At 26.7% G+C, this 21,196-nt stretch overlaps 9 protein-coding genes across 9 annotated transcripts, besides 20 other annotated features; 4 read left to right on the forward strand and 5 right to left on the reverse strand.

Moving 5' to 3' along the window:
- Positions 1–22: part of a sequence feature (AT_rich) that runs on past the window's edge.
- A 2-nt stretch (positions 23–24) lies between these two features.
- On the forward strand, positions 25–1,560 carry CMU_020670 (uncharacterized protein; the record flags this gene model as incomplete). Its single annotated transcript, XM_002142636.1, has 1 exon — positions 25–1,560. One exon carries the CDS (start codon positions 25–27, stop codon positions 1,558–1,560), a length of 1,536 nt encoding a protein of 511 aa, XP_002142672.1.
- Positions 272–348: a microsatellite.
- Positions 1,561–1,579: 19 nt separating the features above from the next.
- Positions 1,580–1,640: a sequence feature (AT_rich).
- A 32-nt stretch (positions 1,641–1,672) lies between these two features.
- Positions 1,673–3,778, reverse strand: CMU_020680 (uncharacterized protein; the record flags this gene model as incomplete). The annotated part of the gene is made up of 1 exon (XM_002142637.1): positions 1,673–3,778. One exon carries the CDS (start codon positions 3,776–3,778, stop codon positions 1,673–1,675), a length of 2,106 nt encoding a protein of 701 aa, XP_002142673.1.
- Positions 2,789–2,819: a sequence feature (AT_rich).
- Positions 3,779–3,869: 91 nt separating the features above from the next.
- Positions 3,870–3,892: a microsatellite.
- Positions 3,893–3,920: 28 nt separating this feature from the next.
- Positions 3,921–4,416, forward strand: CMU_020690 (uncharacterized protein; the record flags this gene model as incomplete). Its single annotated transcript, XM_002142638.1, has 2 exons — positions 3,921–4,298; positions 4,363–4,416. 2 exons carry the CDS (start codon positions 3,921–3,923, stop codon positions 4,414–4,416), a joined length of 432 nt encoding a protein of 143 aa, XP_002142674.1.
- Positions 4,417–4,500: 84 nt separating this feature from the next.
- Positions 4,501–4,545: a sequence feature (AT_rich).
- Positions 4,546–4,608: 63 nt separating this feature from the next.
- CMU_020700 (uncharacterized protein) lies at positions 4,609–6,981 on the reverse strand (the record flags this gene model as incomplete). The annotated part of the gene is made up of 1 exon (XM_002142639.1): positions 4,609–6,981. One exon carries the CDS (start codon positions 6,979–6,981, stop codon positions 4,609–4,611), a length of 2,373 nt encoding a protein of 790 aa, XP_002142675.1.
- Positions 6,442–6,474: a sequence feature (AT_rich).
- Positions 6,982–7,214: 233 nt separating the features above from the next.
- Positions 7,215–10,454, forward strand: CMU_020710 (uncharacterized protein; the record flags this gene model as incomplete). The annotated part of the gene is made up of 1 exon (XM_002142640.1): positions 7,215–10,454. One exon carries the CDS (start codon positions 7,215–7,217, stop codon positions 10,452–10,454), a length of 3,240 nt encoding a protein of 1,079 aa, XP_002142676.1.
- Positions 9,194–9,221: a sequence feature (AT_rich).
- Positions 9,695–9,716: a sequence feature (AT_rich).
- Positions 10,455–10,572: 118 nt separating the features above from the next.
- On the reverse strand, positions 10,573–13,509 carry CMU_020720 (uncharacterized protein; the record flags this gene model as incomplete). The annotated part of the gene is made up of 1 exon (XM_002142641.1): positions 10,573–13,509. The coding sequence occupies one exon, from the start codon at positions 13,507–13,509 to the stop codon at positions 10,573–10,575; it is 2,937 nt and encodes a 978-aa protein (XP_002142677.1).
- Positions 12,277–12,310: a sequence feature (AT_rich).
- A 316-nt stretch (positions 13,510–13,825) lies between the features above and the next one.
- Positions 13,826–13,863: a sequence feature (AT_rich).
- A 56-nt stretch (positions 13,864–13,919) lies between these two features.
- On the reverse strand, positions 13,920–17,621 carry CMU_020730 (3', 5'-cyclic nucleotide phosphodiesterase domain-containing protein; the record flags this gene model as incomplete). The annotated part of the gene is made up of 1 exon (XM_002142642.1): positions 13,920–17,621. The coding sequence occupies one exon, from the start codon at positions 17,619–17,621 to the stop codon at positions 13,920–13,922; it is 3,702 nt and encodes a 1,233-aa protein (XP_002142678.1).
- Positions 14,573–14,596: a sequence feature (AT_rich).
- Positions 15,608–15,679: a sequence feature (AT_rich).
- Positions 15,893–15,916: a sequence feature (AT_rich).
- Positions 16,260–16,282: a sequence feature (AT_rich).
- Positions 16,578–16,625: a sequence feature (AT_rich).
- A 327-nt stretch (positions 17,622–17,948) lies between the features above and the next one.
- Positions 17,949–18,383, forward strand: CMU_020740 (uncharacterized protein; the record flags this gene model as incomplete). Its single annotated transcript, XM_002142643.1, has 1 exon — positions 17,949–18,383. The coding sequence occupies one exon, from the start codon at positions 17,949–17,951 to the stop codon at positions 18,381–18,383; it is 435 nt and encodes a 144-aa protein (XP_002142679.1).
- Positions 18,292–18,397: a sequence feature (AT_rich).
- Positions 18,398–18,681: 284 nt separating this feature from the next.
- Positions 18,682–18,741: a sequence feature (AT_rich).
- Positions 18,742–19,270: 529 nt separating this feature from the next.
- CMU_020750 (uncharacterized protein) lies at positions 19,271–21,196 on the reverse strand (the record flags this gene model as incomplete). Its single annotated transcript, XM_002142644.1, has 2 exons — positions 19,271–20,317; positions 20,397–21,196. Coding segments are annotated over 2 exons (1,847 nt in total), but the record flags the coding sequence as incomplete, so codon positions are not given.
- Positions 19,748–20,365: a microsatellite.
- Positions 20,773–20,839: a microsatellite.

The raw sequence follows: 21,196 nt of genomic DNA on the forward strand, positions 1-21,196 counted from the left end.
AAAAAAGTTATTTTAATAATTTGAATGGAGGAGTTTATTGCAGGTAATTTAGTACTCCCCTTTTACTATTGTTCAGATAGAATATTTACATCATGTATATTCACAAGTGATAGAGGGGGGGGATTAAGATTATGTTATCATACTTTTAAGACAAATAACTTACAGGAAAGAAAGGGAACAGCTATTTTATCTCATGGTTATTCAAGCCATTCACTAGCTGAATTTTTAAATTTAGAGTTAAATAATAAAGAAAAAGATTCTGAGAATTCTCAAATAAAAAAAATAAATAGTATAAATAATGAAAAAAATAAACAAAAACAAATAAAAGATGATTTATCAATGAATAAAATTTCATTACCTATAAATCCACTAAATAATTGTAAATATGCAACTACATATAAAAATAGTTATATTGAACAATTGAATCTTAATGGATATGATGTAATTATGTTAGATATAGAAGGTCATGGATTTTCTCAAGGTGTAAGATATAATATTGAGAATTTAGATAACTGTTCTTATTCTATCATTCAAATGCTTCAAATGGAGATAATTAGATATAATAATTTAGATAGTAATCTTGAGAGTACAAGTGAAAATTATGACAAATTTGATATTGTATCTTTTACTTGGAATACTAATACTAATGATACAAATAATTTATATAAAGGTGAATATATATCAAATTTAACAAATATGACAAATTCTAAAAATTATATACCCTTAAATAATAGGATTTGTTGTCATTGTAACTCAAGAAATTGTTTAATTGAGAGGACATTTGGTGAAGAATTTATTCTTTGTGGGATATCAATGGGTGGTGCATTAGTTTTGAGGATATTTGAAATAATAGGGGAAACTTTAGGAGAATCCTCATCCTCATTTTTATCATGTTTTTCATCACGAATATGTTGTGGTATTTTATTATCACCAATGTTAAGTCTTGAGAAGGTTCAAAAGAAATTTTCAAATAGATTATTATTACCTTTATTACCATTGGCTAGTTATTTTTTGCCAAATTTACAAGTTGGATCTCATAATTCTAATCCAGTTTGTGAACATATATTTTCATTTTCTAGAGATGATCCACTAACATATAATAAGAGAGTAAAAGCTTTAATGTGTAGGACATTGTTAGAATTTGTGAAATTAGTAAAAGCAAAGTTGTGTTTTTATCCACTACACATACCTTTACTTATATGCCACTGTGTACATGATTCATTAACTGATTTTGATGGGAGCAGAAATACAATAAATACTCTACAGAGTATGTATAAGGAATATACTGATGAGAATTTTTCTAATAATAGAGGATTATCAATGAATGATATAAAGATACAAAAATCTAACTTTGCATTATGGCCAATAACTTCTAATAATATGTGGCATGTATTAACAAGAGAAGTAGGATATTTTGATTTACTTCAAGATATATTATCTTGGATAACAAGTAAATCTACAAGATCGAATACTAGATTAAATAAATTGAATATTGACAATACAAATAATATTTGTGATTCGCTTTATAATACACCTTCAACTGGAATAACTAGTGACTAGTTAACTATTTTCGTTAAGCTTTAAAATATTTATATGAAATATTTGACTAATTTATTTTATAATATTAAGATATATAATAAGATCATATTGAATATTAGTTTTATTTGAGAAGTTATTTTAATCTAAATTTCATGTTTTTTAAATATGAATATAGAGAATAATTAGATTTTATTCTGTAGTTACTTGATATCTTCCCTTTTTTGTGATTTTCATTTATATTGTAATTAGATTCAATACTTTGATCATAATTATTTTCAATAGATTGATTAGATGAGATAATACTATTAGTACCATATTTTAAGTTTGCATTTATTACTTCCAAATTACCTACATACAAACTATATGCTAACAATTGCTTTCTTTGTTTCTCTAATTTAGTTTTAAGGTTATTAATTTCTACTTGATACGCTGTTTCAGTCTGTGCTAATGTTAATTTTGTTTTTATTAGCTCTTTTTCTATTTCATCTATCTCATATTTATTTTTTGATGTATCTATACTCTTACAATATTGATCATTATCATTAGTAATATCAAATAATTTATTATCAACAATAATATTAGATTTTTTTCCTAAAAAGTTTGTTTGAGAACTTTCACAATAATTGGTTCCTCCAGTATTATAATCAATAGTTTGACTTGTTGCAGTTGCAAAAAAACTTGAATTACCATTTTGTGAAAAGAATTCTGCTTCTACTTCATCTTGAATATGGTCACTTTTTTGGATTTGTTGTATTTGTGACAATTGTTTGAGTAAATCTTCCATTTGATTTTCTAATTGCTTAATATGTCTTTCATAAACATATTTATCTGCTTCTCTTAGTCTTCTCAATTCATCACGGATTGCAGTAAGTTCGCTAACTTCTTGTTGAAGTAAGCAATAATCATTAAGATTAACAAATTTTTGATTTTTAGAATCGAAATTTTGTATATCTCCTAATATTTCGGATTTAGATTTATATAATTCATTCCCAAGATTTGTTTCTACTCTTAGCTGTTGTATTTCTTTCATTAAATCACTCTCTCTTTGTTTCCAAGATTTCTCTTGTTCAATATATATTTGTAATTGATAATTTAGTGAATTAATTTCCATATTACATTCTTCCAATTTTCTTTTATATTCTTCTTGTTCCATTTGTAACCTTTGAATTAACAATTCTTTAGATGATGGTGAAGAATTAGTTGCAGAATTTATGTTAATATCTATCCCTTTTGAGATTATATTTGGATCATTATAACTATTTAAATTATTTATTATATTTGGATTTCTCATATCTTGATTTATAGAAGTATTCATTATGTTATTAGAGTTAATAACAGGATTTGAATAATAAGGTTGTGTAGTTTTATACATGATCATAGGTTGAGCTTGAAATTTACAAATTACATCATTTTCATTAATAATTGATTCAGTCTCAGTTCTTTCTTCTGTTTCTTTATTTAAATGGTTCTCTATTTCTGTTTCTTCTTTAATTGAAAACATAGGTATACCTAATGCAGATTCATTTATCGATTCTTTTACTTCTGTTATTATATTAGAAGATGAGTTTTTGCTTATTGAATTTGTAGTTAAAATATATTTTGAAGGTTTAAAGTTTTCCGTTTGAATAGTTGTATTTCCAGTATCTGGGACATTAAGAGTACCTATTAGCAATGTTTCATTAGTTACAGTGGTAAAACCAGACATCATTGATGCCGTATCATCAAAATCATTTGATATTTGGCCTAATGATATGCAATTTATGTAAAATTCTATATAAGCATTTGGATCTGAACATTTAATCAGTGGAATCTCAACTCTTGTGGGGCTTATTAATTTAGAATCTAATCCTTTATAATTATTTACAAATGAAGATAGTTCTAAAGGAACTTCACCAATTACTACTGCTATTGGATTATCCTTGTATTTTGCATATATAATTAGTCTTGAATCTTTTGGAAGATACTCATCACTCCCTTTAGAAGTAAGTCTTCCAGATTTCTGTGGTAAATTTCGAAACAAAGTTACAATTAATACTAATGATTCATAAAATGGATGTATTGTACTACCATTGACACATAAAACGCTTTCCTTTCCAGACGTTCTCTTTGGCCCTCTAATCCAATCTATTTTTATTTCACACTCTTCAAGTAAAATAACACTTATATTCTCTACACGTAATTCATATCTAAATTTTTCACCATAGTGCCTGATATGTTTAGCTGCTCTTATAATTCTCATTATTTGTAATGAATCTTTTCAAATAATAATAATAATCCAAATATGGCGCTATAGGAGGGGGTTTACCAGGATTGACATTTAATTTTGTAACTTATTATTATTATTATTATTATTTTATCTAAAATTAACATATAGAAGAAATATGGCAGGTCAATCGGCAAAGAAAATTGCAAAGGAAACTTCAAAATACAGAATTATATACTTAATAATTTTATCATCTTGTATTTTATTCCACTTCTTATTTAAGAGACTTTACAGCTTATCTTATTATAAAAGTTGGGATTTTATTGGTATTTCAGTTATTGCAATAATATATATAGTAACTTATTCTGGAATTGTTTCCCGTCTTAAAGTTGGTGCTGGATACTCAATTTACCAAGATATATTTATTGTAAATACTATTGTTGCATTACTTTCCATATTTTCTAAATATGCGTGGTATATCTACTTAGTTATTCCAGGATATCTTATTTATAAAACACTGAAACTAATAATTACTTGGGTATTCACTCCAGAACCTGTAAGTTTTTGTAATAATATACTTTTTCAAATCTAATTTATTTTTTCTCCTTTAATATTTTCAGGAATTACAAATGCCAAGAAAAATTAAAGGTTCTCATGGTAATAGGAGAATGTGATATCTTTTTTTTTCAGAATATTACTGAAGTCATCCCCTATTTATCTCTTTCCCTAAGTATCACCTTTTTAAATTTTAGAGGAACTAAATAATAATAGTATTAAAACTATAATATAAATTAAATTTTAAAGTCCTAATTCATAAACTAAAGTTAAGTGTAATGGCATGCATGCATGTAGGTAATACCACACAATTACATGACATTTTCATTTAACATCATCTTTAATTTACTTAATGAATATAAAGTCATACTATCCTTTCCCTCAATTATCTCACTGAAAATCATCCCAATATCAAGGAATTCTTGAACAAATAGGATATTTTCAAATTTATCAAATTCCTTATTAGCCCATAGTAAGCTTACATGTTGTAATGTCTCAATAATATTATCTATAGTAATATGCGTAGATTTAAATTTAGTTAGTTTTTGAGTAAAGTGTGCATTGAAAGTATCACTCCAGTGATATAACATGAAATTAACCATACCTTCGAAATCCATCATACCGATACAGGATTTAGAATTAGACTCACTTGTTGCTAGTAGCTTTAAAGTACTTGACTTTACATTACAATATTTCCAGAAGTGTTCACTTTCCACTAATGGCTGATAGGCATTAGTAGAACTTGAAAGTTTTGAAGATGTAGATGCTATCGAAGATTTTTCACTTGTATGTTGGTTTGATGATTTCAAGATATGCATTAAGTATGGTACCATTATTTCAGAAAGCAATTGTTGACAAGATAATGCTATAGTTAGAGGAGAAAATGAATTCTTTGCTGTTAATAAATCTTGATTATATATATTAAGTGATACAATATTCATTTGAATATTGGTATTAAATGGGAAACATCGTTGAAAAACTTTATTAGTTTGGAAAGATTTACGAAGAGTACTATTTAAAATAATATCAGAGTCATCAATTCCTCCAATAAGGCTAGATTGTAAAATAACACGTTCATCAGGTCCCCATACACGCTTAAATAGTTCACATCCAATATTCCACTCAAGTAAAAGTAATAGAGAATCAACACTTCCAGGATATTTCGAGTGTATATTTATAACATTACTTGCAATCAAAAATGAAAAGAGGACTCTAGGACTTTCTAAATCAATTATATAGTATTCAGCTTGTAAATCATTATTTAGAGATATTCTCTGATCTTTAGTATATTCCAATATATATTTTGTAATATCCTTAAATTGATCTAGATTTGCAATAGGCGGAAACATAGGACTATATAATTGATCAATTTCTAAGGATTTGGACACTTTAGAAGCCTTATTTAAAAGAACTTTTTGTTCAATTTCATTTTTAGGAGTCATATTATCATTGATATCTTCAAATTTTGAACTTCCATTAGGTATATCTTTCATTATATCCGATAAATTATTTACAGATCTATTTGAATTTATTAAAATATTTTCTGAAAAAATAACTTTTGCTGAAACGATTCTAATTAAAGGTAGATTTTCAGGATCTATAACATGAAATATTACTTTTCCATCATTTAGATTTTCATAGTGACATGATACAATAAAAAGCTTAAGATTATGAAATCCATCACAAAATAGATGAGGATTTAGTCCTAATGGAAATTCCCACGAAAACTTTATTTTTCCTGCATATCCAAAAATACGATATAAGATTATACCTCTAAAATCTAAAGAAAAAAAGGAGTCACATCCAGCACCAAATTCAGCAAAACTATTTGATTCAATCACTTCTGGAGGAAATTCTATCCACTGGCCACCAAAAATCAAATTACTAAGTGAAAATGGAGCATTTGGACCATGTGAAATAGTATCATCAGTACAATCAGATAGATGAATACTTGGGACTATAGCAGATGAGAGAGTCGTAGATGGTAAAGTGCGACTTTTCATTAAATTTTTGGAACTTCCTTTCTTAAAAGGAGATAAAACTAAATGTAAGCTATAATTAGTACAGTTAACAATACGGATATATAAAGATCTTGGACATTTCCTTAGTCTTCTATACCAATCATTACCCATATTTAATCCATGATAAAATTTTATATCTTTTTTATTATTAATTTTGTGAAATCTATTATCTTTTTTTAATTGTTGAATATAATTAGATCCTAATTCAGTTTCATTTAAAGTTGCCCTAGTTATTATTCGCCTAGATGATTTCTGAGTATCATTGCATAATTCTAATGAAAATAGGTTACGAGAGTTACAACTATCAGCTTTATCAGCTCTCAGATATTTAAAAAGGTTTATTGGGATCTCAGAGCTACCTTCAATAAATATATCATCTTTTCCTATTGTACCAATTTGTAAAAGTACTTCACCAACACCAAGAATTTCAGACTCATATTCATATTTAATTACATACTCTATACTTTCAATAATTGCGGAATATTGAACAATACATCGCTTTACTGGTTGAGATGTTGTATTTGTACATGCATAAAATATCCGTTTCCCTGGTATTATTGATTCTGGAGGATGATATACCCAGTCTCCTCTATCCAAAATATGAATTCGTCGAAAAAATGTTACAGTTGTATCATTTTTGATAACTACTTCAAGTTGCTCCATAACTCTTATTTACATTATTGTAAAAGGTATATATAACTAGATATGCAAATTTGAGTATAACTTCATAAATTTAGGGAAATATAGATTTTTAAAAAATTCCACTTAGAATAATTGGGGGGTATTTAATAGGCGGTAAATATTCGATTTTTTTTTTTTCTTTTTAATTACACTTAAAATAGAGGCACTGTATATAAGTAACTAGGAGACATTTGGAAATCCGATAGTTAAATCATATGATAGATGAAAATCAGGAAACCAAAATAAATAAAATACAGAGAGATGATAGAATCAACTCAATAGAACGAATTCGTCATTTTTTAAAGACTATCTTAATATTGGATATAAACTATCCAAGTGACAATGGAAATAATAGAAGTCCAAATGGAATTTTATTAGAAAGTATCTATAGGACTGTAATAAATATTTGTAGCTATGGAGGATATAGCGACTTACTGAGATTATTGGAAGATGAATGTAATATAGCAATAGCCAATAATACGAAACTAATTTTGAATCATGATCTAGTAAAGAAAATAAATGGAAATATTTACAAAGAAAAAGGGGGAATTGAAGACTTTTTAAATAAGTTAATTGGAACGGAATATGATAAAGATTTTAAGATGCTATCCAAAGATTTCTTGGATATATTAATGAGAGTATGGCAATACCATCTCAGATCTATGGATTTGTTATGTAATGTATTCTTATACTTAGACTGTATGTATATACGATTTAATTCTAGATTATTGGGGATTTCTAAAATTAGTGATATAGGGGATATATGTTTTTCAAGGATAATTAATAATAAATATCCAGGTAACTTTGATTATTCATCATGCCTTATTGGAATTATAGCAACTACAATAAGTACAATCAATAATTATCGTGACATATTTGTAAATGGATCAAAAGGTGAAATTATATCTTTAAATCAGCTTAAATCGTTTATTTGTATTAGGAATATTTATGATTTACTAGTAAAACTAGGTTTCTTTATACCTAAATTTACTCCATTATATAAAATAATGACTGGACTATATTACAAATCTAAAATGAATATAAAACTAAAGGAAATGAAATTTTGTGAATATATCAGATTTGTTGATAGAGTTTGCCAATTTGAAATGAATTTATTGGGTTGTAAAAATAACAATCACAGTAATACTATACAGACTTTAGAAGAAATTGACTATTCATTAATAAATTTGAACAAAGTAAAATACTGTCTTGTAAAAGATGAAATCCAGAATTCAGCAAAAGATATATATGTAATTTTAATAAATACACTTATTCCCTGTGACTTAATAAAGATATTTGAAGATAAGCATGTTATAAATAATAATTTTAATGCAAACAACAGCTATATTTACAAAAATCCTTTATGTTACTTAATAGATAATGTTGATACTGATGCATTTTCTATTTTATATTTGACTTTTAAGAAAGTAGGAAAATTGAATATATTAAAGAAAGAAATGAATAGAGCTTTGATTGAAATGGGAAGGAAAATTTGCAACACATCATTGGATACTGATTTTAATGCTGATGTAGATATTAAATTATGTTTGGAAATGATAACTTTATTAGCACATTTATATAAGAATGTGGAGAAGATATGGGAAATTTCACTTTGTAAAGATGAAGATATTCATTACTCATGTATAAATGACTCATGGAATTATATTATGAATTTAGATGATGGAATATCCCAATATTTAGCCCACAATCTTGCACTATTCTTACATAACTCATTATTGGAATATTATTACATGGATATAGAACAAAAAAAAAGTTGTACTGTAAATATACAAAATATGGATATATCTTTATGGAATACAGCAGAAATTGAAAAAGAAATATTATGTGATGAGTCATATATTAGTACAAAGAATAAAATTAATGATGTAATATTACTATTCCGTTTTTCTAACTCTAAAGATGATTTTGAGATTTATTGTAGGAAATATTGGATGCGGAGATTATTAAATAATTGCATCATTTTAAGAGATGACTTTAATAAGAAAAATATAATGATGAATAAGAATAATTTTGATACTAACTATGACACAGTTAATAACTATATAAATGATATTAATAGTCAGAAATTACCAATATTAGAAATATATTTTCTTGAACAATTATACAAGGAATGTGGTATTGGATTTATTGGTAAACTAAATTTTATGTTAAAAGATTATGTTACATCTTCTGGTTTATTTAAATTTTTTTTAAAATATAAAGATATGATAGACTTAGACGATGATATCATAGTAAAAAGTGTGGATTCCTGGTTAAAATGTGATTCTATTGGATATAATATTAGTGATAATAATGATGAAAATGAGAGGATTCCAGTTAGAAAATATAGAAAAATAGAAAGGAATGATAATTTAACTAAATATTTTGAGTCTGATCTATTAAATTATAGAATACATGTAATTGCATCATCTAACTGGCTAATACCATCACAGTATATATCTATTGATAAAATATTAAGAAATAATGGAGAAGATTCAAATTATTTAATTTCTACTCTTAATAAATTTGAGACATTTTATAAATTAGTATATAATGGTAGAAATATTCAATGGTCTTCTATATTAGGAATTGCTACAATCGAAGTGAAGATTTTTGATCAATGTATAAAATCGAATTTGGGAAAAAAGAATCTTGATTATTTTAAAATTGAGATTATTACTACATTACAGCAAGCTTTAATATTATTAAATTTAAATGAAAAAGACAGTATAATAATTCCAGAAGAGGAAGAGAAATTATTGATTCGACATTTGCGTGGTTTACTAAAAACTTCAAAATTGTATTTAAATAAATGTAGAAGTGGGGGAACTTATGTAAATGATGAACAAATTAAGAATGATGAGATATTATTACCTCCAATATTAATTAATATAAAGGATACTAATAATTCTGAAGGTTTTAAAAAAGATGCTATTTATAGATTGAATGAAGAATTCACACTCGAATTAAGAAATTTATATACAAATCATAAATATGAAATGGGAGATTTCGTTTTAATTTATTCAGTAAGTCAACCATATAATTGTATTAGTAATAATTTACATATGTTTGAAAATTGTGATTTGAATGAAGAGCACGACATGTTAGATAAAGAAGATGAAAATAAAGAAGGTAAAGATAATAAAAGTTTGAAAATTAAAAATAGCATGAAAAGTACAGCACTTGAATTAAAGTCTGTTAGTCTCGAAAATAGACAACATAGAATAGAAGCAATTATTATCCGCTATATGAAGTTTAAGAATAAAGAAAATAAAAAGGATATTATTCAATATGTTATTGATAACTTATTCCAAAATAGTGAAAATTATGAACCTTCAGTTACAATTAAAAAGCAGGTAACTCAAGAAATAATTTCAAAATTAGATTTATTAGTACAGCGAGAATATCTACAACAAGATATATTAGACAATCAGATGTACATTTATCTACCTTAATTTAAGGAGATTTATTATTAGATCTTTTCTCATTGTAAATAATTTCGACTTATATAGAATTTTTTTTTAGAATACAATGAATTATGATCACTTTACCCTACTTTTATGAAATTTTAAATTATTTTGGTAATGGTTTTGGGGTTATCTTTATTTTTGGTAATATTTTTGGTTTTATATTAGTAGGTACTTTAATAGGTATCGTTTTTTCATAATGAATTTTACTTGGCTGATTTGTATCATTTGGATGCGGTAGAAGCACTGATCCTTTAGGTTTAATTGTAATTAATTCTTGCTTCTTTTTTACAATCAAGTGCGCCGGTACTTTAGGCTTTATTAATAAAGGAGTCTTTCCATCTATTAATGCTTTCTTTATTAAAGGTGGTGGTGACACTGGCAAGAATTTGGGTTGCTGAGGTTCCTGTTTAATAGCTGTTTGTACCTCTTTAATTGATTCTTTAGGTAATATTTTTTGTGAACCTAAAACAGATCCTTTTAAACTTTCAGATTTGTTCATATCAATACTTTTCTTCGTTGATAAAGATTTTAATTGCTTTATAGATTTTGATTCTGTTAATGCTTTAGATTTCATTGATGGTTCTGACTTTATTGGCTCCGTATACTTTGTAGAAACTGATTCTGAATTGACACTTGTATGTGATTCTGAAGTATTTGTCTCCGATACTGCTAATGAGCTCTTTGATTTGGGTAACTCTTTTGATATAGAAGTTAAATCTTTAGGTATTGACTTTTCTATCTTAACTACTGAATCTTTTTTATTTATACTTTCCTTTAATGTAATGGACTCTGATTTTTTAATACTCTCAATAGGTGGTTCTTTTACATCTTCTAAAGGCAATGACGAGTTATTTACTTCTATACTTTTATTTTTTATCAATAGCGATGAGACCTTTTTAGGTGGAGTTGGAGGACTTTTAATATCTTTTACTTTTGGAGATAATTCATTGCTTGTCTCATTTAAGACAGCCTTATTAGGTATATTATTAGCAGGAATTTCATGAATAGGCTTTATTTCATCTTGAGATGGTAAATTAGTTCGTGTTTTATTTAAATCATTCTTCACTATATGATGTAATTTTACTGTTTGAAGTGTATCATCCTTCACTGAAGATTTCTCTTTTAATAAATTTATTTCTTTAGATAATTTACTTTTTATTGGCGTCACTGGTTTAACTAAATTTTTAGTATTATTGACACCATTATCTAAATTCTCATTAACAGAATTATCAGCCTCTAGATCTGATTTTGTTTTGGATTTTGATTTTGCAACTTTTGCAATTATATAACGCCCTGCTGGGAGCATAGAATTTACTGGCTTTGGAATAATAGATACATATGCAACTCCTACAACTTTATTTTTCGTATTTAAAATTTCCCATGCATGATTTTCAACTAGTGTAACTGGATCAATAAATGTTTTTGTAGCAGTACCTATTGGTTTACTATTGTCCGACTCGTCCCATAAATCAATAACATATTTTGGTAATACTCCAGGACTTTTTGGTGGTAATTGATCAATATCAAGTGATATTTTAGAATCAATAGTAAATGTACCGTCACCTTTATCCTTAACATTTAGATATTCCGATTTTCTACCTTTATAATCTTTTGCTTGAATACTAGATTCATTATCATTCCTTATAACAATATATAATCTACTATTTTCATATGAATTATCTATATTCTGTATTGAATTTATCTTTATTTGAAACCCTTTTAATTTTACCTCTGGATCCCCCTTTAAATGTAATGAGTCTTTTGGTATAATAGCGTCAACCGATCCTCTATTATATACCGTCAATTCTATATTATTTGAATTTAATTTTTTATTTATTAAACCCAAATTAGGTATAGGTGATAAAGGAGATTTTGGTGTCGGATTAGATTCAATTGTGGCATTATCTAATTTTTTTGGTACATTAGCTTGATTTGATGAGGCTAATAGATTATCAGTATCTTTATTATCCTTAGAAATTTCAATTTTTGGTGGTTCCCATGTATCATAACCAGGAATTTTTGGAGGAGGTTCAACTGGTGGTGGTAATTCCTTAACTATACCCAACTTAAAATAATATATTGATCCATATAAAGAGTTTAATCGAATATCTAATCCACGACATGGATGTAAATATTCTAAAATTAATTCCAAAATTTCACTCCTATCCATTGGTTCATGGAATGTAACATAACTACAAACTCCAGCAAATGCTTGTATTAAAGTATCTAATTGGGTATATAGCATATCAATCCTTTCAATCGTTTCTGTTAAACTATTCGGATCACCACGTAAATCAACCAACTTTTCTTGTAATGAACCTATACACTGTATTTGATTCCTTATTGTATCTTGCAAAGTTTTATTTTCTTCTTGCAACCAATAACTCTGTCGTTCCAACTTTTCCCTGGCTTTACGTTCTTTAGTAAATAATATAAAGTAATTTCTAGCCTTATCTTCCAATTCATCAACTAAATCTTCTATTATTATAGGATCAGTATTGTTAGTCGCAGACTCATGACCATATAAATTAGCTTTTGGATTTACAAAGACCTCATTAATATCTTTAGAATTATCTTTTAAATTTGAAGTACCCTTAAATATTGAAAAGTATTTTTTAGATTCTATAGCCTTAGGTCTATCTTTAATATTATCTGAAGACTCAGGACTTATCTCAGATCTTGTACTAGCTGACATATTTTTATTATTTACAGCTCTTGACGAACTTAATATAGGTACTGCTATATTTTTTGATTTACTTAAGCTAACTTTACTATCTTTTTCATCTATTGGCATTATTTTTGTAACCATTAATTTCTTTTGATCTCCTACACTGCGAATATTAGACAACTCGTCTTTTTTATCTATTAACTTACTAGCATTATTTTTATCTATTCTTTTTGTAGTCAATTCATCCTTTAAAATTAGTAATCTACTTCTGTTTAGTGGACTTATAATTGATTTCTTATCATCCATGTCATTTTCTGACACTGATTTTGGATTAATAGATTGTAATCCATTCTTATTAAAAAGACTCTCCATTTTGCAATAATGAAAAGTTAAGAATACCTAATTGGCAAGTTAATCCCATAAAGTATTTATATTCGACATTTGTGTATATAAATTACCCATTACTCCTATTTAACACTTTAGATATCTCAAATATTGAGTGTACCTCAGCACACATATGGCGCTATATCTAATAATTTGCATCACTCCTAGCTCGTATTAAATAATTAGTCAAATTTCACTCTAAGACTAATTCCAGAAAAAAAATTTAGCTAGATTTTGTATATATTAATGTACTCTACTGACTATCTATTTTTAAATATTCAGTAAATAATAAGTAATTAGGTACTATTATATATTTAGATCTATATATTTAAAATATTTTAACTTTGATACCTCCTTTATTATCTAATTTATCATATAATTAGTTCAATGTACTTCCTTTATTCTGTCTGCAAAAAGTGTTGTCTATTTAATTCCAAATTTTGTATTGATTCCTTAAATATATTGGGACTAATATTATTCATTAAAGTGAAAAAAGGTGAACATATTGCATCTATAAAACCAATTTGCATTGTACCTAAGTCTATTTCACCTGTTTTATCACTTAATCCAAGAGATTTCTCTAAATTAATTTGCTGTTCAATTTCCTCGAAAATAAGAACAGTCCACTTTTTATATATATCATAATTTAATAGAGGATTTGAAATATCAGCAGCATGTAGTAGTGTAATTTCATATAATTGTTTTTTTGTAAATATATAGGAATCATAGGTAGTTTTTTTGTTATAAAAGCTATAATTAGGTAATTGAATACCAATATCAATTGAAATACTTTGATATGTACTATCTTGATTATCTTTTTGAAGGTGGTATGCATATAAACCTATAAAATCCTGAAGAGCTTCAATCAAAATATTATGGAAAGCCATATCAGTATACATAATTGCTCTTGTAATTATTCTTTTTGCAATTAAATAATATGGTGAATTCTTTGGAGGTATAATATTACAAGATTTTGAATTTAATATAGTTAATAATAGTGCTGAATGATGATTTTCTAGTGTAGAATATCTATTATATATTTCAAGTGTTGATAATATATTATTTATATAATTTTCACTAATAAATTTGTCTTGTAATTTATGGAGAAATTCATTATTTACTCCAGGATGATCAATATCATGACCTAAGGCTGCAATAACTAAACAATAAGCTTCAAATGAATTAAAAAGTAAACGAATTGATTCATCATCAAGCCATTGATTAAGTACTAACGCAACAGTAACGGCATGATATAAATTATGAAATGCATTTTTTTTATGATAGTATTTATCGAGAATGAAAACAAAGTTTTCTATTGTTGTAATGTTAATATTCCATTTTAGAATATCTTCATTTAATTCTGATTTATTATCTAATATTTTATTCCATCTATATATTAAGATATATTTAGCAATATTAGTTAACTCTTTATATTCCAAGCCTAATATATCTATATTTTCCCAAATAAGTGGTAATTCTATTTCTTCATTTTTAGAAAGTGCTAAGTCACTATAATTTGTTTGAATTTCAGGTTCATGTTGAATCTGAATCATTAAGTTAGTCAAGTCTACAAGTTCCAGATAAGACTTGTTATCAATGTTGACCAAATCAGATTTATGAATATTATCTATATTTATATCCTCATTCTTTAACTTTTTTTGAACTAAATTTTCATATGTTATTTTGTTAATAGGATCATTTAATAGCTCAATATCATATAGCTTGTTATTATCTCCCTTTATTATACATGTTCCAGTATTATTATAATTTACTAAGCTATCTTCTATTTTACTATAACAAAAGTTAGAAAGTGTATTCTGTTGAAAAACATTGTTACCTTTACTTGTGTTGTATTTAATAATCTTAGATAACTCAAATATTGAAATAGGACTTTCATACTCTCCAATACAGTTAAACAACTGAGTATCTGAAATATCTAAAATTATAATTTCAGATTTAAAATTCTCATGAATTTGATTATATTTATTAAATATCTTACTCGTAATATTAGGATATTCAGTTTGAATTTTTTTGAATGTTACAAATCCAAAAATCCAGATACCTTGCTTTTCTACAAATAATGAAGATAAATTATTATTCATATTAAAATAAAAAAAATCAATCTTTTCTAGTATTATCTTATTTTTATTTATATTTACAAAGCTTTTTACTGTATTCTCATCAATCCATGATAGACCACAATAATAAACTGCTATTTGATTCTCTAAACTCTCCTCATTAACTTCTAGTAATTCAATAGAATTATAACATATTGGTAATATTATAGTATTTCCAAGAAATTCACTATCTAGCGAAGTATTCATATATACCGACATTTTTCCACCAAAAACAAAACTACACACTCTATCACAATATAAATAATTAATATAATTAACCATTGTATTTTTAGTCTCTGGTAAAGAAAATCCTAAAGAAGACTTATTATGAATTTGAGAAATTTTATACTTATTATATCCATTCTTCCTTCTTAAAATGTCAATAATAAGGAACTGTGGTGTTTTTTTCTTATCTGTATTATGCATGTTACAGCAACTTAAAAATTTCAAACCTTCTATATCATTATTAGCTAAATTATCTAAAAATGTATCTAATACCCTATTAATTGGGGGTACTAGTTCACCTATAGAATTCATCATTGATCTTGGAATAAAACATTTATTTGATATATTCTCAATACTCCAAAATAAATACTTAGATTCTGGTATTATGTTTGAAACTATATTAATTAATTTATAAAATTCCTTTGGATTACCAAGTAATGGTATTTCATTTTGCATATTTTCTGATATTACATAAAAATCATCTTTTCCCTTCATATTCTGATTAAATATGTCTGATATTTTTGCAATACATTCATTATATCTACAGACAGTATCAAATTTATCTATACCGTCAACTGTACTAAATATAGTACAATATTCAATGCCTATAGAAACACAATTAATAAATTCATCTATTATTTTACAGATTTCTATTGCTATATTAGAAATATGTCCATTTAAGTCATATAATTTCATATCCTCTCTATTTTCTTCTTTTATATATATAAATTCATGAATACATATATTATATATTATTTTATACAACTCACAAACCGGTAAAAACTTCTCCTTTAAAATCTTAATATTAAACTCATCAATTTTTTTGATATTTCTAATTAGTTTATAAAGGTTTTTTTTACAATTTCTCTCTATAGATATTCGTTTCCTTTTTTGAAAAACATCTATTGTACCCAGAAATGTTACTAATAAACATATTATGGGAATTGTACTTATTATAATATAGTGAACTATACAAATCGATTTTAATTTATATAAAATTGATCTTCTTATATTATAATACTCCCCCTGTGTACTTTTTCTAAATAGCTTTATTGGTTCAACTATTTCAAATAATTGTATTGATATTTCTTGACTCTCACTAATTAAACTTTTAGTATTAATATTACATAAGTAATTTGCTGCAAGAAATGTACTTGATGTGCTATTTATTGAATGTATTAATTCATTTGTTGTTATACTCTCACGTTGTGATTTATATAGTGGAGGAGGATCAGGAGATAGAGGGCCAGGTTGTTCATTGTATGGTATATTATTAGGTATCAATTTTTGTAAAAAACTTACACCTCTTTTAATTATGTCATTTATTTGCTGAGTATAATCTAATTTAGTTACTGGTATACTAAGTACCATTACTTGTTCTAAAGAATTCCTTGCCATATATCTTTGGGTTAATATTTGATTTGCTAATGCTGTTCTTACTGATATATTATTTAATGATGGTCTAGATTGTTGTCTACAAAATGTAGCAATTGAAAATCCTAATTGACCAATGTTGTATCCAAATGAAGCTAAAATTTCATCAAACTCTGCCTCACTTATATATATATCATTAGATCCTAACAAAGGAACCATTTTGTACATAAATGATGCATATATAATCATCCAACCCCAGATGATTCCAATAAAAAAAAATATTACATAAAAATTCCATGTAAAATATTCGTGTTTACTATTACCTTTAGACAAACCTGAATAAGTTTCCCCAGTAGCAGCATCATAACTATAAAGACCTCTCATATTTATATTCAGATATAAATATTCTCTATTAACCAATTTTATTTGTATTTTTTATTTGTTACATATTTACACTATTATGAATACTCAATAATTATGTGGAATATGAAATTTATATTTGTAGTATCTCATGTGCATGCAACTTATAGCGCCATTATGTCAAGTAATTCGTATAGCTTTTAATGTATAAAAAAAACGAATTTTAAAATAATTAAGAACATCTTTACATAATCTAAAAAGATATCTACTGTCTCCTATCATATAGATATATTCTGGAGAAAAATTGTATTTTCATATTGATTCTGGTTGCAAATAATCAGATATATTCAAATGAACCTACAATTAACTGCCTTAATGCTATTTTTAACTACTTTTTATTTATCTAAGGCAAAGTTTGAGTGTATTAATAATGAAATACACTCCGACTATTTGTCAAACTCCTCTAGATTTGATGAATCCTACATGTTACAAGATAGTAATAAATATCAGAGAATTGTTGATAACAATACAAATCTAAATAGAACTAATAAACCAAAAAATATTGAAAAATTTTGGAATTCAGCATTATCCCCTATCAAGAAAAAAAAAACTGGTCATTATATTACTAGAACTAATTTATTTACTTGTGAAACATATATTGATGAAAGAAAAAATAATATAGAACAGAATTATGAAAATAAAAATATTATAATAAATCAATCTAGATTAAGTGAATATTCAATAAAACAAAATTTTAAATTGGAAAATTATAAAAAGAAAATATAAAATCTATTAATAATCCTAAATTTGTCTCATGGAGATGTTATACAAATACAGATATTTATTGGGTACCAAATGAAAAAGTATTGGAAAGAAAGTTTACAAGTTTAACTGATGAATTAGGAGTGGTATACAGTGTACCATATTTGACTAAAAGTTTATTAAGTTTATGTAGTGGTGGTTATACAGAATTTATTGGTAGAGGCAAGTTACCTAGTAATTTTACATTTGTAAAAATACATGATTGCATATCACTAGTAATACAATGAGTATTATATAGATTATTTCAATTTGCAAAGAATTCATAATAAAAAATTGAAATTTAATATTAGTAATAAATATAAAAAGAATATGAATTTTTATACTGATGTAAAGTTGACTATAGTATATTCTGAATTAAAAAAACTGCAATTATTTTGTTTAGTAGTTAACCTGTACAATTCTTTTTATTAGAACATTCCTGAGATAATTATATACATAATCAGATATCAATACAATAAATACAAAATTCAATTATTATGTACTAGTAATAAAGTACAAATTTGAATAACTATCTAAATAAATTACATTTTCAGTTATACTTTTCAAATGTTATGCTTATGCTTATAACTATTTAACTTCTATAAATAATATTTTCATTAAGATATATATCTTAGTATCTGAGTAATAATTCCCGAACTTCAGAATTTTTTAACCACTTTAAATAAGCTTTTTAATCATTCAAAACTTTCATTAGCTAATATATCATGTAAAGTTCATTATAATTCCCAACCCAATAAAAACCAAGTTGTTATCAAATACTTCACTATTTCACTTATTAGACTTTTAATTTCCATTACTCAATATAATTTATTGTCATTCAGTTTACCCCAAATCAAATCTTTGCCGTCGTGCTAGTCTTTCTTTTTCGATGTTTTTTTTTGTCTTTTTTTACTTTTATCACTTTTTTTGCGATTACTTGGCCTCATATCTGGTACTTCTTCTAGATCACTAGGTAACTTAGGTAAAACATCTGTTCCATCGTTGCTATCTTCCTCACTTCCACTTTCTACTTGACTTCCTCCACTCACCTTAGTGTCACTTTTTTTTCTCTCTAATTTGCCTGTTGAGTCCATATCTTTATCTGCACTATTACCTACACCAGTTCCAGCTGCTGTATCAATTTCAGGAAATGGATCAAATGGGCTTATACCAAGCATTACAGCTTTCTTGAAGTATTCATCTGGTAAATCTAGAGAATTATCACTTAATTCACCTCCACTATCTACACCAGGACTTTTTAAGAGTCCTTTTGATAGATCCTTTGATGCTTCAGAGTTCCCTTTATCACTTTTCTTAGTAGATGTACTAGATGGTCCTGGTAATGGTCCTGGTAATGGTGATGATGATGGCCCTGGTAATGATGATGATGGTCCTGGTAATGATGATGATGATGGTCCTGGTAATGATGATGATGATGATGATGGTCCTGGTAATGATGATGATGATGATGATGATGGTCCTGGTAATGATGTGATATGATGATGATGGCCCTGGTAATGATGATGATGATGATGATGATGATGATGATGATGATGATAATGATGATGATGATGGTCCTGGTAATGATGATGATGATGATGATGATGGTCCTGGTAATGATGATGATGATGATGATGATGGTCCTGGTAATGATGATGATGATGATGATGATGGTCCTGGTAATGATGATGATGATGATGATGATGGTCCTGGTAATGATGATGATGATGATGATGATGGTCCTGGTAATGATGATGATGATGATGATGATGGTCCTGGTAATGATGATGATGATGATGATGATGGTCCTGGTAATGATGATGATGATGATGATGATGGTCCTGGTAATGATGATGATGATGATGATGGTCCTGGTAATGGTGATGATGATGGTCCTGGTGACGATGATGATGATGGTCCTAGTAATAATGATGATGATGGTCCTGGTAATGGTGGTAATGATGATGGTCCTGATAGTGATAGTTGTGATGGTAGTACCACTCTTTTTGTTGGTTCCAGTTTTTTAAATAGCACTGTAGGATCTGTTTGACTTGTTGAACCTGATACTTCACCTCTTATACTTGGTTGAGCTGAAAGCTGTCTTGATAGTTTATTTTGAACGCTAGGTGCGGTTGGTGTAGAAGGAAGAGAATTGGATTTTTTCTTATTTCTTTCACTAAGAAAATTTGTAAGTTCATTAATAAGAGCAATTTGATTCACTTCGGGACTACCTTTTCCTTTATTTCCAGGTAATTTGCCAATAGATGGGTCGGAAGTTTCCTTTCCATTCTTTGATTTAAACTTTTTGGAAAATTTATTAGATATTCCTGCTAATATTGGTAATGATGATGGCCTTGATGATTGTTGTTGTTGCGGTGGTAGTGGTGATGGTGATGGTGGTGATGGTGATGGTGATGATGATGATGATCTTGGTGGTGGTGAAACCACTCTTTTTGTTGGTTCCAATTTTTTAAATAGCACTGTAGGATCTGTTTGACTTGTTGAACCTGATATTTCACCTCTTACACTTGGATGAGCTGAAAGCTGTCTTGATAGTTGTTTATTTTGAACTCTAGGTGCAGTTGGTGTAGAAGGAAGAGAATTGGATTTTTTCTTATTTCTTTCACTAAGAAAATTTGTAAGTTCATTAATAAGAGCAATTTGATTCATTTTGGGACTACCTTTTCCTTTATTTCCAGGTAATTTGCCAATAGATGGGTCGGAAGTTTCCTTTCCATTCTTTGATTTAAATTTTTTGGAAAATTTACTAGATATTCCTGCTAATATTGGTAATGATG

The sequence above is a fragment of the Cryptosporidium muris genome, genomic scaffold (assembly GCF_000006515.1).
Source record: "Cryptosporidium muris RN66 scf_1106632373441 genomic scaffold, whole genome shotgun sequence".
NCBI classification, from domain to species: domain Eukaryota; phylum Apicomplexa; class Conoidasida; order Eucoccidiorida; family Cryptosporidiidae; genus Cryptosporidium; species Cryptosporidium muris.